This window comes from Mercenaria mercenaria, chromosome 19, assembly GCF_021730395.1.
Source record: "Mercenaria mercenaria strain notata chromosome 19, MADL_Memer_1, whole genome shotgun sequence".
NCBI lineage: Eukaryota > Metazoa > Mollusca > Bivalvia > Venerida > Veneridae > Mercenaria > Mercenaria mercenaria.
The window spans coordinates 7697716-7715797 of NC_069379.1; the positions used below are offsets into that span (position 1 = coordinate 7697716).

General features: G+C 35.2%; 1 protein-coding gene across 1 annotated transcript; it reads right to left on the minus strand.

Annotated features, from left to right (window-relative positions):
* Positions 1-1130: 1130 nt before the first annotated feature.
* On the minus strand, positions 1131-16473 carry LOC123541792 (uncharacterized). Its single transcript, XM_045327399.2, has 2 exons — positions 16263-16473; positions 1131-6469 (listed from the first exon to the last, which is right to left on the minus strand). Exon 2 carries the CDS (start codon positions 6384-6386, stop codon positions 2439-2441), a length of 3948 nt encoding a protein of 1315 aa, XP_045183334.2. The 5' UTR covers positions 6387-6469; positions 16263-16473; the 3' UTR covers positions 1131-2438.
* Between the last annotated feature and the right edge of the window lie 1609 nt (positions 16474-18082).

Genomic DNA, 18082 nt, shown 5'->3' on the forward strand with positions numbered 1-18082 from the left:
TTTAAATAAAAATACACAAATCATACAATGAAAAAGGATTGCTTATTTTAACAAATTAAAAACAGTATGATTAGAATTCAACTTACATAAAAGCAAAAGGGTTGGGCCACAAGTTTTGCCAACATTAGAGGTTGGCCCGTCCCATTTGTCACATTAAATTTAACAAAATGAGCAGTATTTTCTTTGTATGTATGTCATAGTAATGTACATGTAAATGATTTAGAGAATTTAAATAAATACAAAAGTTTAACTGATTGGTATTCCGAGGCCACGGATTCGAGTCTCGGTTTGACTAAACATTTTCTCACCCATTGACAGAATGAATGAGTGTATATCCGCCTTATCCCCTACCACCACCCCTGATGGCGTGTGCCTACAGATATGATTTAGAATTATAAATTTGTAAATTTGTTTAATTGTTATGCCTCTTTATGTATTTTCATATATTCCGTAATGATAGGGAACGATTACGGGATATTGCAAATCATAACTGACTAACTGACAAAAATCAAGATACCTACTGGTAGTAGTTAACGTAAGTGAATATGTGGATGGCAATGGTGGGCATTAACAGGCAGTTTTGTCCTGTTAAGATACTTAAGTGGATAACAAGCAGTTTTTGTCACTTGCCAGATAATAACTGAATAAGTGACATTTTTACGAAAAATTTCGAGATGAATACGTGGATATGTGGTTGGCAGAAATATGCCACCATAATTATTAACATAAATTAATTCCTTTTTTGTTGATTTTTTTTTCATGTTTTCAATAACTCTTATCTAACATATATATGTTATAAGACAGAATATTTGTTCATTTGTATTACTGAATCCATTATCCCTTATTACCTCCTTTATAGCATTGACAATGTGTTTTTCTAATTATGTAATTATATTTATAAGCATATTCTTTTTCTCTACTTCTAATATGAGATTTAAAATACTATCAAACATCAATTCTGTAAGAAGATTCAAAACATAAGCAACAAGTATGAAATGAGACAGTACACTGTTCGCTATTCAGTGAACACCTCTTCGAATAATAAATTGCACTGCCAAAATTGAATGATGGACCAGCCCATTTTAGAAATTTAGATAAAGGTTTAAGACATGAGGACTTACACAAAAATCCAAACAAATAGATGCTAACAATCAAATTACAACAATACCTTGTTAATAAATAAATATATCAACATCATGTCTATGACTTCATGATCATAGACAATCTTGTTAAGCAAAATATAAGTGCAATAATTCAAAATATTCAAAGGAACAGACAACAAAAAATAGTGCAGTTCAGCCCATAAAAGTGAAGTAACTTTCTGACATTATTAGTAAAGTATTTACTCTTTAAAACTTCTAAACATGTTACTAAAAGTATTAAGAAAGGCTGACAGATGAAACAGATGTCCAATGTTTTAAAAAGAACTCTAATATGACTAGTTAAGAAATAATTTATAGCAAAAGGAGTGCTTTAACACTATTTATGCACGATGGGTGGTTATACCTCGGGCGTAATAAATTATTTGTACGACGTATAACCGCCCATCGTGCATAAATAATGTTAAAGCACTCTTTTGCTATAAATTATTTCGATTCTAATATATCTTTTTGGACATAGATATTATATTAACGTCATGTCGACGTGATATTTAGCGCCATATATGCATCTAGAAATAGCTCTTTCAAATTTGATAAAATATTTTACTTTATAGAACGTTTAAAACGAAATGTCACATTGCACAACTGTCTTGGTTAATTTACACCCATAGTCATGATAGTGAGTTGGGTATTCGCTTTACAGAATAATTCGCTATCATATTCGCCCAAACTGACCTCTTCCACAAGACGTATTACCATTTCGGATCTCGGCGTGTATAAACAAAAGAGAATGACGACCTACCATTTGGCGCAATGTATACGCGAGAAAAAAAAACAGTTCTATCATATTTAATCTAAATTATACAATAAAAGACATATCAGAATCGAAATAATTTATAGCACAACCGTGTATGAACACTATATTTACACTCAGGCGGTTATACGTCTTAAGAAATAATTCCACTAGGGCTGCGCCCTTTTGAAATTATTACGCCGATGTATAACCGCCCATTGTGTATAGTGTTAAAACATGGTTTATTATTTTTTAAATAATTTATGTATACATGAATTTACCAGGTGTAAGCTTAGCTTTTCTGAATGTATGTGTATTGCTGAAGTTTTCAAACACAAATGTATGTGTATACATGTATATCAGGCTTTACCAACATTTCATTTATCTTCTAGAATGTAAAATATAGTTTTGTGTCTATAAGATTAACATTACATGGATCCACTTAAGACAAGTATCAGCGAACAGTTTCTAAGTGCCTATTTTAGGCAGTATTCATAACTTAAACATTCTACCTGAACAAGGTTTATAATAAGCAACAGCAATAGCTAAATATATGAACCTAACAAAGTTTCAATATTATCATATTCGTTCCATTTGTCCTCCTGTCCATTCAACATATCAAATACAGAAACCTCAGTCTTCCTTTTCACACCTTGTTGACTCACAGATTTTCTGTCAATATCCTGCACTCTTCCATCTCTTTCAATAGCATGAACATTTCGTCGTCTTTGCAAATCTGCAGTAATGCAATCCTTTCCATTACTTCTAACCAAATACGGCTTTTCCAAAGACGACGTATCATGTTGAACTTGAGGGTTCTTTCTTAAATAACTTATGTCTGATTCAAAGTGTTGGTTGTGATCCAATGCATCTAATGGCTGAGACATGTTTGGCGTATAGGTTGAATGAACCGGGCTGTAAGCACCAGACATACTGGCTTTGCTTGTATCTAAATCATTAGTCACTTTTTCATTAACTGGCACATTTGGTAAAATAACCCCATGACCTTCAGGTCGTTTTGACCTGTAAGGCAAAGGTTCAGAACTACTCTGCACTTCATGACTTTCAGATTCATTTCTACTTACATTTTCTCTCGTACTAAGGCTTCTTACAAACCATCTCAAATCTTTTCTATCAAATCGGCCATGATTGAGTTTGTGAAGTTGAGCAAGGTTTTTATTTATCATCATCAAATCAATCTGTCTATGAGGCATTATATCAGTTTGCATTCCTGCCACTGGTTCACGTTCTATGTGTGTCGAATTAGAATCTCCAACGATTGCCACTTCCTTGTTCTGAAACCCTGTATCCTTTTCAGAACGTTCATGTGGAATGAACGGAAGAAGTTCGGCAGAATCGGAAGCAGCAGTGTTATCTAAACATTTCTCCGGCCGCATGGCAGAATCAGAACCCCATGTTCTTTGTAGCTGTAAGTGAGTAGTATAACCTGAAGTGCAAGGGATAGACTGACTTCTTGAAATTTGTACAGAATTTGTAACATTACTGGCAGATGTTGCTGTTCCTGAAAAAGCCCTAGGTAATTGAAGACTATGCTGGGAATACGAAAAAGATGGTGAAATCAATGGCGATTTAGAATATGTACCCACAGAGTGATGTCTCCTGTAGAAATCTCGTTCACTGATATTTCTCTTGTTACGAGAAATGTCCTGATCAGCTGCTCTGTTTAGATTAAACATGTGCTCTTTTTCTTCAGCTGTTGTCATGGCTACAAACGTTTCCGCTGAATGCACTTTACTTTGACTATTATTATGGCTATGCACTTTCAACGCTACTGTTTCCTTGTTATTACTTGATAAATCTGTTGCTTTGTCCTGAAAATATTCATTTTCATAATCAAATGGGTTTGTTAGAACCGATTTTTCTGCATGGGTTCGATACTGAATATCATTTTTGTGTGCAGCAACAAGGTTTTTTATCGCTTGAAAGCCACGATGCATGTACTCTTGCGAAGAAGCTGTACTCTTTCCATGGAAACTTTCTCTTCCACTTGCCTGCTGAATATGATCTGTATCTGTGTTTTCAATTCCAGACGTTTTTTCTGAGGATTCCATACCCGTGTACATTCCAGAAGAATCATGAGTTTTTGTAATAGTCATATCGTTCTGTCTTTTTTTTACTGTGAATTCCTCACTTGTATAAATACCAGAAGAATCATGAGTCTTCGTAGCAATCATGTCATTTTGTTTATCTTTATGTTCTTTACTGGCTTTTTCTTCTCTTTCAGAATCATTAGTTTCCACATCATTTTTGTTACCACCATTTATAAGGGACTTTTTCCGTTTCGCAGCACTCAAACCTAACCAATGAAATGGAATATTTTGCTTTCCAGATAAATCATATGATTGGACAACAGAGTCATCAGTCTTGTCAGTAACTCTGTGCCGTTCTACAAACTGTTCGAAATCTTTTACATCTGCTGGTTTATTGTACAGAGGGTTTTCAAAAATTGTTTTATCAAAGTTTTCTTCGTTTTGTAATGATAGCATATGTTTTACCAGAGAAAACTTTCCTCTTGGTATCATCTGATCTGGTGGTGCTGTTGCCGATTTTGATGTGTCATGAACACTTTCAGTTACTGTTTTGTCATGTTCCTTAAGCTGATCTTCCTTATTATATGCACTTCCTATTGAAGGTGAATTTCTATTTCTGTTTTGAATAAGAAATGGGTTATGCAATTTTGTGTGAAGATATCCAAGTTTTGCTGGAAGTCCAAACCATGTTTGTTTTCTGCTATGCTCCAGTTCATCATCACTTTTTTCATCTGCAATACTACCAGCAGTTTTTGGATTCTCCTCTGGACCAGACAATATATTCTGAATTGATGATGGTTTAAATATTAATTTAGGAGCATCCTTTGCATTATCAGTTGGAAAACTAGTCAACGCTGAATATCTATGCTTTATGTCAGTCTCTAAGTTTTCAATACTTTGCTCTGAAACCAAGTCATTTTCACTCACGTTTCCAAAGTGTGAAGTATCTTTCCCATAAGATTTTACCTTATTATTAGCATTATTTGTACTGTCTGATGTTTCACTTAAATCACCAGATTTTTCACAGGGTGGAAAAGCCTTTTGTAAAAGATGCATTTGACTGCAATTATTCATTTTATTTCCTTCTATTGTAGCATTATGATTTCCAGTATTTCCAACATTCTGTTCTGTTGATAAAGACCTGTCTCTGTTCTTACTTGACATATCACCTGAAATTTTAAACTTCTTTATATCATTACATTCATTGTCAGTAGGTGTATTTAATCTTTTCCTGGAGGCAGTTTTATCACTTGAACCATGATCTAAATCATCATCGTCAGGAAATTCATATTCGTCAAATTCCTTACTGACGGTGTTTCCTTTTCTTGGATTTAGCAAGCTACCATTTCCGAAATTAAAATCATCTGCTACTGAACAAATAGCACTCCTTTGTGCATTCTTACTAGGATATTTATAAAAAGAACCAATATTAACATTGTTACTAACTGACTCTTTTTCAGAAATTTGTTTTTCTTGCGTCACTGATTCTTCTTGCATGTCGCCATGAGCTTCAAATTCATCAATGTCATTATCACCATCAACCTCGTTTTCATCGTTTATTTCATCATTTGTATTCGTAATAAGATCCAAGTCATTTCTAAGACTGCTTGCATTGTCAACAGTTTTGTCATTTCTGCTACTGCTCTGCATTTCATGAAGTAACTCGTGTTTTTGGAGGGCTTGTTTCCATTTAAACTCTCGCCCACAAGACTTACAGGCAAACTCTTTTTGAGTAGAATGAACTGCTAAATGTTTCCTAAGATTCACAGGTTGACTGAAAACACGATGACATTCTGGACATTGATATCCGCCATCTTGATGCACGAACTTAACGTGCCTGCAAAGGCTTTCTTTAATTTTAAACTTTTGGTCACATTTATCGCAAGGGTATGGAAACGACGTTTGATGAAATATGCTAAAGTGCCTTGCTAAACTATCTTTCGAGCTTAATGTCTGTCCACATTGCATACACACTTGTCTTTTATTGTCATTATGAGCCTCTTTATAATGTTTCTTTAATGACGTAGTACTTACAAATTCCGTCTCACATATTTTACACGTACATGTGATACCATCACTAGGAATTAGTTCCTCTTTTGGAGTTATTGCACTTGCCTCGCTAGTTTCATTTTTAGGACGGGTTGCGTTTTGATCTCTCTCAACATCAACATCGGCAACATTGCAACCCAGCATTTCAATATGTTTTTTATATATCTCATCAGTTTTGAAATGTTTGTGGCATACAGTGCATGCAACAGGAAATTTCCCATCTCTTTTAAGTCTGCGATAATGTTTTCCACGATCATCTGAGTTCTTGAACCTTTGTAAACATACCTCACAAGAAAAGGGACGGTCATTCTCATGATATGCGGCATGCCTTTCTAAGGCTTGTTTAGTTTTTGCTACCTTGCCACACTTTCCACAAATAAAGTTATCAGGCATTTTTATTCCTGTATAAATACACACTTTCTGATGTCAAAATATCAGTTGAAACAGCTGTTCATTTTCTTTTTGGGCTTTATCATCTGAAATACAGAAAAAAAGTGTAATATACATGAGCAATAGAAGTTTCCTTTTGAAAGTGTGTGTCTGGGGGTGGGGGGTGGAGTGCGGGGGTTCATTTATTTATTTATTTTGTTGGGTTTAACATCGCACTGACACAAATATAGGTCATATGGCGACTTGGGGGAGGGGGGGGGGGGGGGGGGCGGGTTCAAGTGGTTTAGACACTGCAAACAGTCACAATTAAGTTACCTGACATTTATCCACCAAGGATTACCTTGACCTTTGAGCTAGCGATGAGGGTTTTGCACTCTACAAGTTGCCTTCATGAGTTTAACGACTGATACTACTTTTATGAAAATCTTCCCAGTAATTAAGGAGATGAGCTGACATAACGTATGTTCAGATACACGAACAGATGGACATGAGTGACTCTAATATACAATGTAGCCCCAAAATACTCTGTGCATTTTAACAAGAAAAGAAGTGGTACTATTTATGCATGTATATTATTGGGATTTAACCCTTACCCTGCTAAATTTCTATAATTTCTCTAACAGTGCAGATCATGATCAGACTGCACAGATGTTCTCGCTGACCAAGATCTACACTGGTCGCAAAGGCAGAATCAGTTGTGTCCAGAATGATAAGGTTAACTGTACATAGTATTTCTCCACTATATGTCACGTTTGTTATTTATGTTGGTGTGTGAATTAGCCTTCTGGAGGAAATCGCTGAAACGCTTATAAATGTGGTAAAATTCTACAGAGAAAAAAACAAATCTTATACATGTCGTTGTTGTTGAAATATCTATACCACAGTATCGCACGTTCCCAATCCCCTGTCACAAGGTATTAGTAATACAGATTACACAAACTGTGAAACTCCACTTGCTGAATTCAATAAGTTGCCACAGCAACATTCTATTTTCCCAGTTTGTTTCGCTATTTGAATAGCTTTGCTGGCAAAAATAAGTCTACATGTACTGTTGAAAAAAAAACGACAGAAGATTAACTTGTTTAGTCAATAATAAACTATCATTAAGGCTTACATTCTGGGAAAGACAGAATAATATAGAACACGTTAAACTTCACTAATATATCTTATCTTTAAATATTTACTTCAGTTTACGAAATGTTGAAAGTTTCTATAAAATGTCCTTAACTTTAATAAATATATAAATTAATTGTGTTTCTTTTTTTCATATTAACCTTTAGCCTGCTGGCGGCTAGTGATTCTACCTTTGCGACCAGTACAGACCAATATCAGTCTGCATATGGTCTGCATTGTTAGCTATTCAGTCACTAAATTTTCAGTTAATACCCCTTTGAATAATAAGTGGTACTGCCCAAATTGAATGATGGATCAGTCCATTTTAAAAATTTAGCAGGCTAAAGGTTAAATTTCACACAGTAACAGTTCACACAATAAAATCCAGTGTTTTACTCATGGTGCACATTTATAGCTGTTTAGTTACTTGTAAATGTTTAAAGTGCAAATTATTTTAAACCATATGCATACATGTTGCACTGATAATACATATAGACTTGTTTATTTTTATAATATGTTTACATAATACATATAAATTATAATGTAGTTACTGTTCATATTTTTATAGATAATAGTCGGGTCCAATTTACTTTTAACCTTTAACCTGCTGGCAGTAAGTGATTCTGCCTTTACAATCAGTGCAGACCAAGATCAACCTGCACTGGAGTCAGTGCAACCTGCACTGACTCCAATGCAGACCAAGATCAGCCTGAACTGACTCCAGTGCAGACTAAGTTCAGCCTACACTGACTCCAGTGCAGACTATGTTAGCCTGCACGGACTCCACAGTGCAGACCAAGATCAGTCTGCAAGGATTCCAGTGCAGGCAAATATCAGCTACTAGCCTGCATGGACTCCATCAGCCTGCACGGACTCCAGAGCAGACCAATATCCAAATTGCATATCTTGGTCTGCAATGTTCACTATGAAGTCAGTGAATTTTCAGTGAACACGGTACCCCTTCAAATAGTATTGCCCGATTTGAAAGACAGACCAGTCAATTTTAGACATTTAGCAGGGTGAAGGTTACTAACAAGAGCTGTCAGAGGACAGCGCGCTTGACTATTCTCAGTGCTTGATAGTATAAACTATAAAATAAGCAATGAGTAAAACTTTAACATTACAATAAGCACATTCTAAGTCGAAAAGGGGCCATAATTCAGTCAAAATGCTTGATAAAGTTGCCTCCTCCTTTTTACAGACTGGGGTCATGATGGTAAACAAGTATGCAAAATATGAAAGCAATATCTCAATGGACTTTGAAAATATTTGGGGTGATACGCAAACTTTAACATTTATTCTAAGTTGAAAAGGGGCCATAATTCAGTCCAAATGCTGGATAGAGTTGCCTCCTCCTTTTAACAGACTGGGGTCATGATGGTAAACAAGTATGCAAAATATGAAAGCAATATCTCAATGGACTTTGAAAATATTTGGGGTGGTACGCAAACTTTAACATTTATTCTAAGTCAAAAAGGGGCCATAATTCAGTCAAAATGCTTGATAGAGTTGCCTCCTCCTTTTTACAGACTGGGGTCATGACTGTAAACAAGTACGCAAAATATGAAAGCAATATCTCAATGGACTTTCAAAATAGTTGGGGTGGTACGCAAACTTTAACATTTGTGTGACGCTCACGCCGGGTCAAGTAGGATAGCTCCCCTATTCTTCGAATAGTCGAGCTAATAATAGATCTATAATGTCCTGAACAAATTTTATCTTCAGAGCCTCAGTTCCACCTAGACAAGGCAAGCAGCTGCTCTGGTATGAATTCCGGGAGCACTGTGAAATTTTATTGAAAATACACTATAGCGTAATAGTTGGGGTGATATGCAAACTTTAACATTTGTGTGACGCTCACGCTAACGCTCACGCCGACGACGGGGCGAGTTGGATAGCTCCCCTATTATTCAAATAGTCGAGCTAATAATAGATCTATAATGCCCTGAACAAATTTTATATTCAGAGCCTCAGTTCCACCTAGACAAGGCAAGCAGCTGCTCTGGTATGAATTCCTGGAGCACTGTGAAATTTTATTGAAAATATATACTAAGTGAATTCTGGAGATAAAGATGTCATATACAAAGTATTCTTACCTATACCATACTAGAATTACATAAACAAGAGCTGTCTGTAAGACAGCCAATGCTCGATTATTCAAATTGTTGTCCCAGAAGCAGGAATATTAACCTAAATGTTAAAATATCTATAGAGTTTTAATCCAGTATCTGCATACAATTAGTTTGGGAGATCTATAGTAAATTGTATGCAAAATTTCAACAAGAAAGGGGACAAGTTAGAGTTATGGGCCTTGATGCTATGACCACATTTTATGACCCCAAAGACACATGTGAAGTTTCAATTCAATATCTGCATTAGATTTGGAGATCTACAGTAACTTGCATGTATAGCTTTAAACCAGAATTTTGAAGTCCAAAATGGGGCATACAATTGTAATTTGCCCAAAATACATGTCAGAGTTATGGGACTTGAGCCGGTGAGGTTAGTAATTGACCTAGAAAAAGAACAAGAGCTGTCGGATGACAGCGCGCTCGACTATTCGAAGAATTGATTGAAGAATGGGGTCAAAATATTTCCATAGATTTTCAGACTAAACAAAAAAATGGATTAAACAAAAAATGTTCCTGTATTTGTGGATTTCGATTAGTCTTCCACTAAATGGCAATGTGTGACCATGATGGCAAATATGTTAAGTTATATGTTAGGCAAAACATGGACTTATATGAAAAATTTAACTTATCTCCAAGTCCAAAAGGGGCCATAATTCAGTCAAAATAGTTGACAGAGTTATGTACTCTTCCCTACAGATGGAAATCATGTTGATAAACTAGTGTTAAAAGTTTCAAAGCCACAGTTCAAATAGTTTTGACAAAACGCTGACTTGTAAGAAAAACTGAACAAATTTGAAAGTCCAAAAGGGCATAATTCAGTCAAAATAGTTGTCAGAGTCATGTACTCTTGCCTAGAGATGGAAATCATAATGATAAACAAGTGTTTAAAGTTTAAAAGACATATGTCAAATAGTCTTGACAAAACATGGACATATACAAACAGAACCAGTTTCCAAGTTCAAAAGGGCCATAATTCAGCCAAAAAAGAGGAGAGAGTTACGTACTCTTGCCTATTGATAGAGACTATTATACTGAACAAGATATAAAAGTTTCAAAGCCATATGTCAAACACTTTACACAAATATAAACTGGTACGAAAAACTTAACCAAGATTTCTAAGTCAAAAGGGGCCATAATTCAGTCAAAATGCTTGATGGAGTTATGTACTCTTGCCTACAACTGGATATTGTGATGGTAAACAAGTGTTGAAAGTTTCAAAGCTTTATCTCAAAAGACTTTGTCAAAATGTGGACTGGTACGAAAAACTTAACCAAGATTTCTAAGTCAAAAGGGGCCATAATTCAGTCAAAATGCTTGATGGAGTTATGTACTCTTGCCTACAACTGGACATGGTGATGGTAAACAAGTGTTGAAAGTTTCAAAGCTTTATCTCAAAAGACTTTGTCAAAATATGAACTGGTACGAAAAACTTAACCAAGATTTCTAAGTCAAAAGGGGCCATAATTCAGTCAAAATGCTTGACAGAGTTATGTACTCTTGCCTATAACTGGACATGGTGATGGTTAACAAGTGTTGAAAGTTTCAAAGCTTTATCTCAAAAGACTTTGTCAAAATATGAACTGGTACGAAAAACTTAACCAAGATTTCTAAGTCAAAAGGGGCCATAATTCAGTCAAAATGCTTGACAGAGTTATGTACTCTTGCCTATAACTGGACATGGTGATGGTTAACAAGTGTTGAAAGTTTCAAAGCTTTATCTCAAAAGACTTTGTCAAAATATGAACTGGTACGAAAAACTTAACCAAGATTTCTAAGTCAAAAGGGGCCATAATTCAGTCAAAATGCTTGACAGAGTTATGTACTCTTGCCTATAACTGGACATGGTGATGGTTAACAAGTGTTGAAAGTTTCAAAGCTTTATCTCAAAAGACTTTGTCAAAATGTGGACTGGTACGAAAAACTTAACCAGGGTGTGACGCCGACGCCGACACCGACGCCGACGCCGTGGTGAGTAGGATAGCTCTACTTATTCTTCGAATAGTCGAGCTAAAAAGTAAGTTCCAAAGCTATATGCCTTTAAATGAAAGCCATATGTATACTTGCAAGCAAAACTTTAAACAAGGTGTGACGCTGACGCTGACATCTACAACAGGGTGAGTAGAACAGCTAATAGTCGAGCTAAAAATTCCACTGCATCCTGTTTGGTGGCAATTCATCTATTTTTTTGGGTTTAACACTTACCCTGCTATGTTTCTATAATGATCTTGTCTATCTTTTAAATCTGACAGTACCATTAACTGTTAAAAGGGGTGCTTACCAAAAAGATACTGAACAGTGAACAGAACAGGGAACAGTGCAGATCACGACCAGACTGCACAGATGTGCAGGCTGATCAGGATCTACACTGTTCGCAAAGGCAGAATCAATCGTGTCCAGCATGGTAAGGGTTAATGTCACACTGACACAACTGTTGGTTATATCACAACTTTCCATGTTTTATCGCAGATAACCTTCGAAGAACTATTTCTCAGTTTGTCAATTGTGAGAAAAATATCTCTCTAGTTATTGATCAAAGACAAACCACCGCGGCAATACAGACATTTTCCCATCATCGTAATCATTCGCGCTATAGCTGAAGTAGTGAATAATGACTTCTTAATACAGATATTTATAATCGAGACAGTTTACCTGGAGTAAAAGCATGACGAACGCTTTTCGATTTTCATCGTTAAGATCTTAAGAAAGTGACACACCAACAGACTTGTACCGAATGCGCAAAACAATATACCACAGAAACCACTCTCCTTGGAAGGGAAAATTCATTAAAACTTTTGTATATCCCAGCCCTCTTTCTCTATGGGGGCATAAAAAACTTATGCCTTAGACATACTTCTGACTAGTACAGTAACTTAACTGTACCAGATTTTTCTGACCTCCAGATTTGGCTAAAAAATAATCTTTCTTTCAAATTGAAGTTTGGTCATATTATGAACATCAGAATATGAATTTTTGTTTCTAAAATATTTTAAAAATTTCAGATCATGAAAAAAAGATGACTGCGTTGGAAATCGAACCCCAGACTGCCGCGGCAATACAGACATTTTCTCATCATGGTAACAAATAGCGCTATAGCTGAAGTAGTGAATAATGACTTCATAATATTGATATTTATAATCGAGACAGTTTACCTGGAGTAAAAGCATGACGAACGCTTTCCGATTTTCATTGTTAAAAGTAGTAAAAACAGCAAAATCTCATGATGTGTTTCCGAAACATAAAGTCTGAATGTCAGTAATTAAGTTTTAAAGCCTTCTTAAGATATATAGCATTTATTTAAAGAAATCTAAAAAAAAAATATTTTTGTTGTTGTCGAACGATCTGGAGGCCAGTTGCTTTAAGTTGTGGAATAACCCTATTTGTTTACCCAACCAGCTTAAAACTGCAACATCTTGAGTGCTTCAGTGATTTTCATTAGAAAATAAATAACATTAATGTAATGTTTGTAGCACATGGTTGCATTTTGAATGTGATATGAGGATCAATATTTATAATGTAATGTTGGCATTAATAATTGCAATATTTATAAACTGAATTAAATTCTAAATATAATCATTTTAAGAAAAAATCCTCATTTTTAGAAAAACATAATATTATCATACTACTTAAATGTACTTATTAAAAAAAATCATTCTATGTCACTCATGTTTTTTTTGTCTAATCATAGATATCTCAATCATATAAGGCCTAAAAATAATTTGTTGGTTTTTCTGGTAACATGCTCAAAAAAAATAGGGTAGGTAGGTTGTAATTTTTTATTTTTTTGCTGTGGAACTTTTTGGAAATTATTTTCGTGTCAAAAAATGAATACAAATAAGGGGATTATGCCTTTAGAAGCATCAATAAAGTGATTTCTAACATCATTAACCATCGTAAAAGCATAAAAAGTGTGGTTTTGCAACTTAAACATTTAGGATCCGCCCAAAAATTTAGGATAGGTTGGGATACCGGAAAAAATAAAAAATTTTAGACCTAAGAACTGTAATGGTGAGCAAAATATTGCTGACAGCAGTACCCCTCTGAAATTTATATGTAGTTCTTGGACAATTACATAATTAAGACAATTACCTTATTTAAAAAAATACTGACCCTGATATTTTAAATCGACCATCTGTTTAAAACTTGACATGACGTCATCCGCAGGTCAGCCGTTTCTCACCAGTGCGGAGATGTTTTGGTCTGACTTTTTTAGCTAAACAAATTGGGTTATGCCATAACATAATGAACGCGTTACAATCAGAATATAAAAATAGCATCAGTTAAGTTATGATAGTCAGAACTACAGTTGAGTACATAGGGAAGTGTACTTGGCAATGTATTTTTTTTTGTACTTGTATTGGTCCTGTAGAATCTTCTAGATCTCGAGTTCTGGTACTTGTCTTCTATATCAATCAATTTATATATTCCACCTTTTTTAAAACTACACTTACGGTGTTTAAAGAAGTTAAACGATTGAGTCAATACTAATGAGTGATTATTTAGGTATCAAGTCAAAACATCCCTTACTGGTAAATGTTACTGGTAGTGGCATCAAATCTAGTATCACCATGATATAGATCTATCTAACAGAGATTTGCATTATAATACATTTGTAACACTGATGATATTGTCTGGCAAATCATTTCACATACCAATTGCTCAAACATGATTTTAAACCAGAGGTTTTTCAAGTACTTGGGCTTTATCAACTTTGTGACTAGCATGTGTAACTAATTGTGTGCAAAGGGCTCTTTGATATATATAGAGACTATAATGCCCTCTGCCCACAACCCACTTACCATTCAAAACAATTCAGAAAGTTTTCCCTCTATGTGTAAATAACAAGTGACACAATCATGTCGCTAACATTGGAGGCTTCAAATACATATTTAAACCCAATTTTTCACACTAAAAATTACTTGTCTGGAACACACACACAGACAGGAAAGCTCTTTCCAAATACAATCATTATATGTCCTAAGCAATGAGAAAACCTCAATTTGTAGGCAAAACACTCCTAAACTCCATGTATGTCAGCGTGTTTTCCGCTTACACCGTTAAATTTCTACCTCCATCATGTAAAGCTGTTTGTTACTGTGTATTGAACAGTTTATTTTCTAACCTCAATTGCTCAATATGTATATGTAAAACTATAAATCATGAAGTTTAAATTGCGTCAATTTCCACAACAGTTTTGCTTCTACCTATTTCAGACATAGAGGTAAAGGTAAATTTTATTAACTATTGCTTTGTGAAATAATTAATATAAGCTCTGTAGAGCTTTTTAGCGACCCAATATTAAAAACAGTTAAAACCAATTATACCTTACCCCCAGGATTCGAACCAGGGGCCTTCACTTCCGTAGGAAAGCGTCTTAGCCCTCTCAGCCAATGCGTCCAGGGACAGAGATGATAGTAAATTTTTATGTCAGTTTGTGAAATCGGTCAGTCTTGCATTAAAAATTCAAACTTTTATATGACAAGCTGTAAGACAGATAGTTAAACACAAATATGCAGTCGAAAAATCTATATATATCTACATGATACTCCCAACAGTCAATAACTGACTATGACTAGCAGGTGACTGTCTGGGGGAATTCAGACTATTATGTGACCAGCTGTAATACATACAGTTTAACACATTGTTTTGTATTAGGCCACCTCCAACAACCTTGCTGTTGGGTTTACCTTTGAGTGTCCGCCTTAGTAGGGGTGTAACGATACGCTACATATCGTGATACAGATGCAACAATATGGTACGTATCGCGATACACATTGGGCATTCATGTGACAAAATGAAAAAGAAAAAACAAAGTTCCTACACTTGGAAAGTACTTGAAATTTTGTTTTTAAGTTAAAGAAACTGTTATAAATAAATGATACATTTGTTTAGTTACGACCTTTAACATTGATTTTATTAAAGTTTTTATTCAATGTTTTCACTTTTCTCTGTATCGTGAAACAGGTCCATGATACGATATATGCTTATCACTAGACTTAGGTATCGCAATAACGTGAATTGTGATATAACGTTACACCCTTACGCCTTAGGATTTAGGGGTTCGAGGTTCAAGCCCAGCTTGAGGCTTGGGTTTTCCTCCTCTAGTTTACCATAATAGCGCCGAGGATAATTCGGTGTGCAGGTTTAGGCCGCCCGGGGAGCAGGAACGGGATAGAAACTGTTAGGATGTACAGTTCAGGCCCGGCTCCAAAAAGGTAAAAGAGTGAGGAGTGTTTTGTATTAGGCCACTTCCAACAGCCTTGCTGTTGGGTTTACCCTTTAGCAACATGGTCGAGTGTCCGCCTTAGGATCTAGTAGGGGTTGGATGTTAAGCCCAGTTGGAGGCTTCGGTTTTTCTCCTCTAGTTTACCATAACAGTTATACACTGACCACATACAAACTGCATAATTGTCAATTCTGCAGCAATCTTTCCAAAGAACTTATTAAATCAGACATGCAGTCATGTACTTATCATGCTGACCCAATTAGTTCAGCCTTCACTGCTTCAGCCAGGGATGTTTACAAGTCACTGTTATTTTCACAGTGGACTTTGACTTAAATCTTAACATATATCAAACAAAATTTGGAAAATGCATATAATAAAGATATGTAATTGATTCTGCCTGATATAATTTACCTGTTAAATCTATAAAAGTCATTGATGTTGTTCAGTCGTTTTTTTTTTGGTTTTTTTCTCATTTTTTTAATAAACAAACTCCTGCACAACACAGACTAAACAAAATATTTTACGAATAGTCCTTCTTGTCGCTGTTGTCATCAATGTATTCATGTAGGATCACTTGTAGGTGTCAAACTGTCATTTGTGTCTTTAATTTATGCATCATTACCAAAAGGAATATATATTCAAAAGACAGAAATGTCCCTTTAGATATGAAGGCAGCCTACATAAAAAGTAAATCTAATTAACCACTCCTGTGCCAAGGGCCGATTTTGAGCCGATGTTGTAAACTACGTTGAGTGCCAAGGGCCGATTTGGGCCGATCAGAACTGAACATTTACGCTGTGACATACTATAGTTTCTATGGAAATGAAAACATAACGATCTTACTGGCGTCATTTACATGACGTCATTTTCGAGTTGATGTCACTTTTAAGACGTTAACTTAAGAACAATTCCCGCCGAAATTATAATACATATCGGTGGTATTGGTATTATAAGACTGACCGAAGAAACGTGATAAAATGACTATGACGCACGTTTTATGACGATCATGTAATAGAAAAAAATATTTAATTAAGATATTCTTTACTTCATTAAATCGAAATACGTAGAGCAAATTACGGATGTTGATAAATAATTATCCAGTCTTGCACACCATTTAAAAAATAAAATATTACCTGATTAAAAGTCGAATAAAGTTCTTTTAAATCAAAATACATGTATACGATAAGCACTGTCGGACTAGTGAGAGAATACAGGCAGGTACGTTTTAAGAAACAAGCTAGAAGCATTAATTAATACTTTACCGAAAATATCCTTTTAACGCTCTGTGTTAGAAATTTCCGAAGCTGTTGTGCACTGCCTTTGAAATGTCTCAGTTATACATTTTGAACAAACTTGAAACCTACGTATATCCTTTATAAAATCTTGATGAATCTTTTTATAGATATAAAAAATAAATGTCATCATGAAATAAAGTGTTACTTCACATGATTTTGTTGTTGCGGTTACAAGACAATAAGACTTGAGTGTCTTCATCTTGACTAATGTTTTAACATTAATCTAAATTTAGAATATTTTTACGGTTAGACCCTATAAAATTACATTTTGGGGCATTTTTGACCGCTGACTTCGAATCACTTGTCCTTCTCAGTTGCGGGTTCGAAACTTAGACATGGGCTATGTCGATTTTTTTTTTCATATCACTGCACATAAGGTGTGATTTTAAAATAATTTAAACAAGAGTGCCAGATTGTCGCAAAATACGCCCGTCTAAATATTCAGTTACATATCATAAAAAGATTTCGAGCAATTCTAAAGCCATAATATAAGTGTGCGTAGGGCGATTTGGATGGTTATCGAATTTGGCCAAGATATTATGCCCACATACATTGTCACCAAGTTTGGTGAAGATCGGATGAAAACTGTTCGACTTAGATAACGGACAAGGCTAAATTCGCAGTTTTTCGGGTAATTCAAGGGCCATAATCCACATAGGGGCGAACAATGTTAAATTCGCAGATTTCGTGTAAGTTAAGGGCCATATTCCAAGAGTTCCTGTGACGATTTGACAGGTTATCGAACTTGGCCGAGATATTATGCCTACAAACATTATCACCAAGTTTGGTGAAGATCGGATGAAAACTGTTCGACTTAGATAGCGGACAAGGCTAAATTTGCAGTTTTTCGAGTAATTCAAGGGCCATAATCCAAGAGTGCCTGGGAAGAATTGGCTGGTTACCAAACTTCTACTTCTACGGGGTTACTCCCAACAA

Bases quoted from the DNA above. Each gene is read 5' to 3' on its own strand.
- LOC123541792 (XM_045327399.2), bottom strand. From the start codon at position 6,386: ATGCCTGATAACTTTATTTGTGGAAAGTGTGGCAAGGTAGCAAAAACT.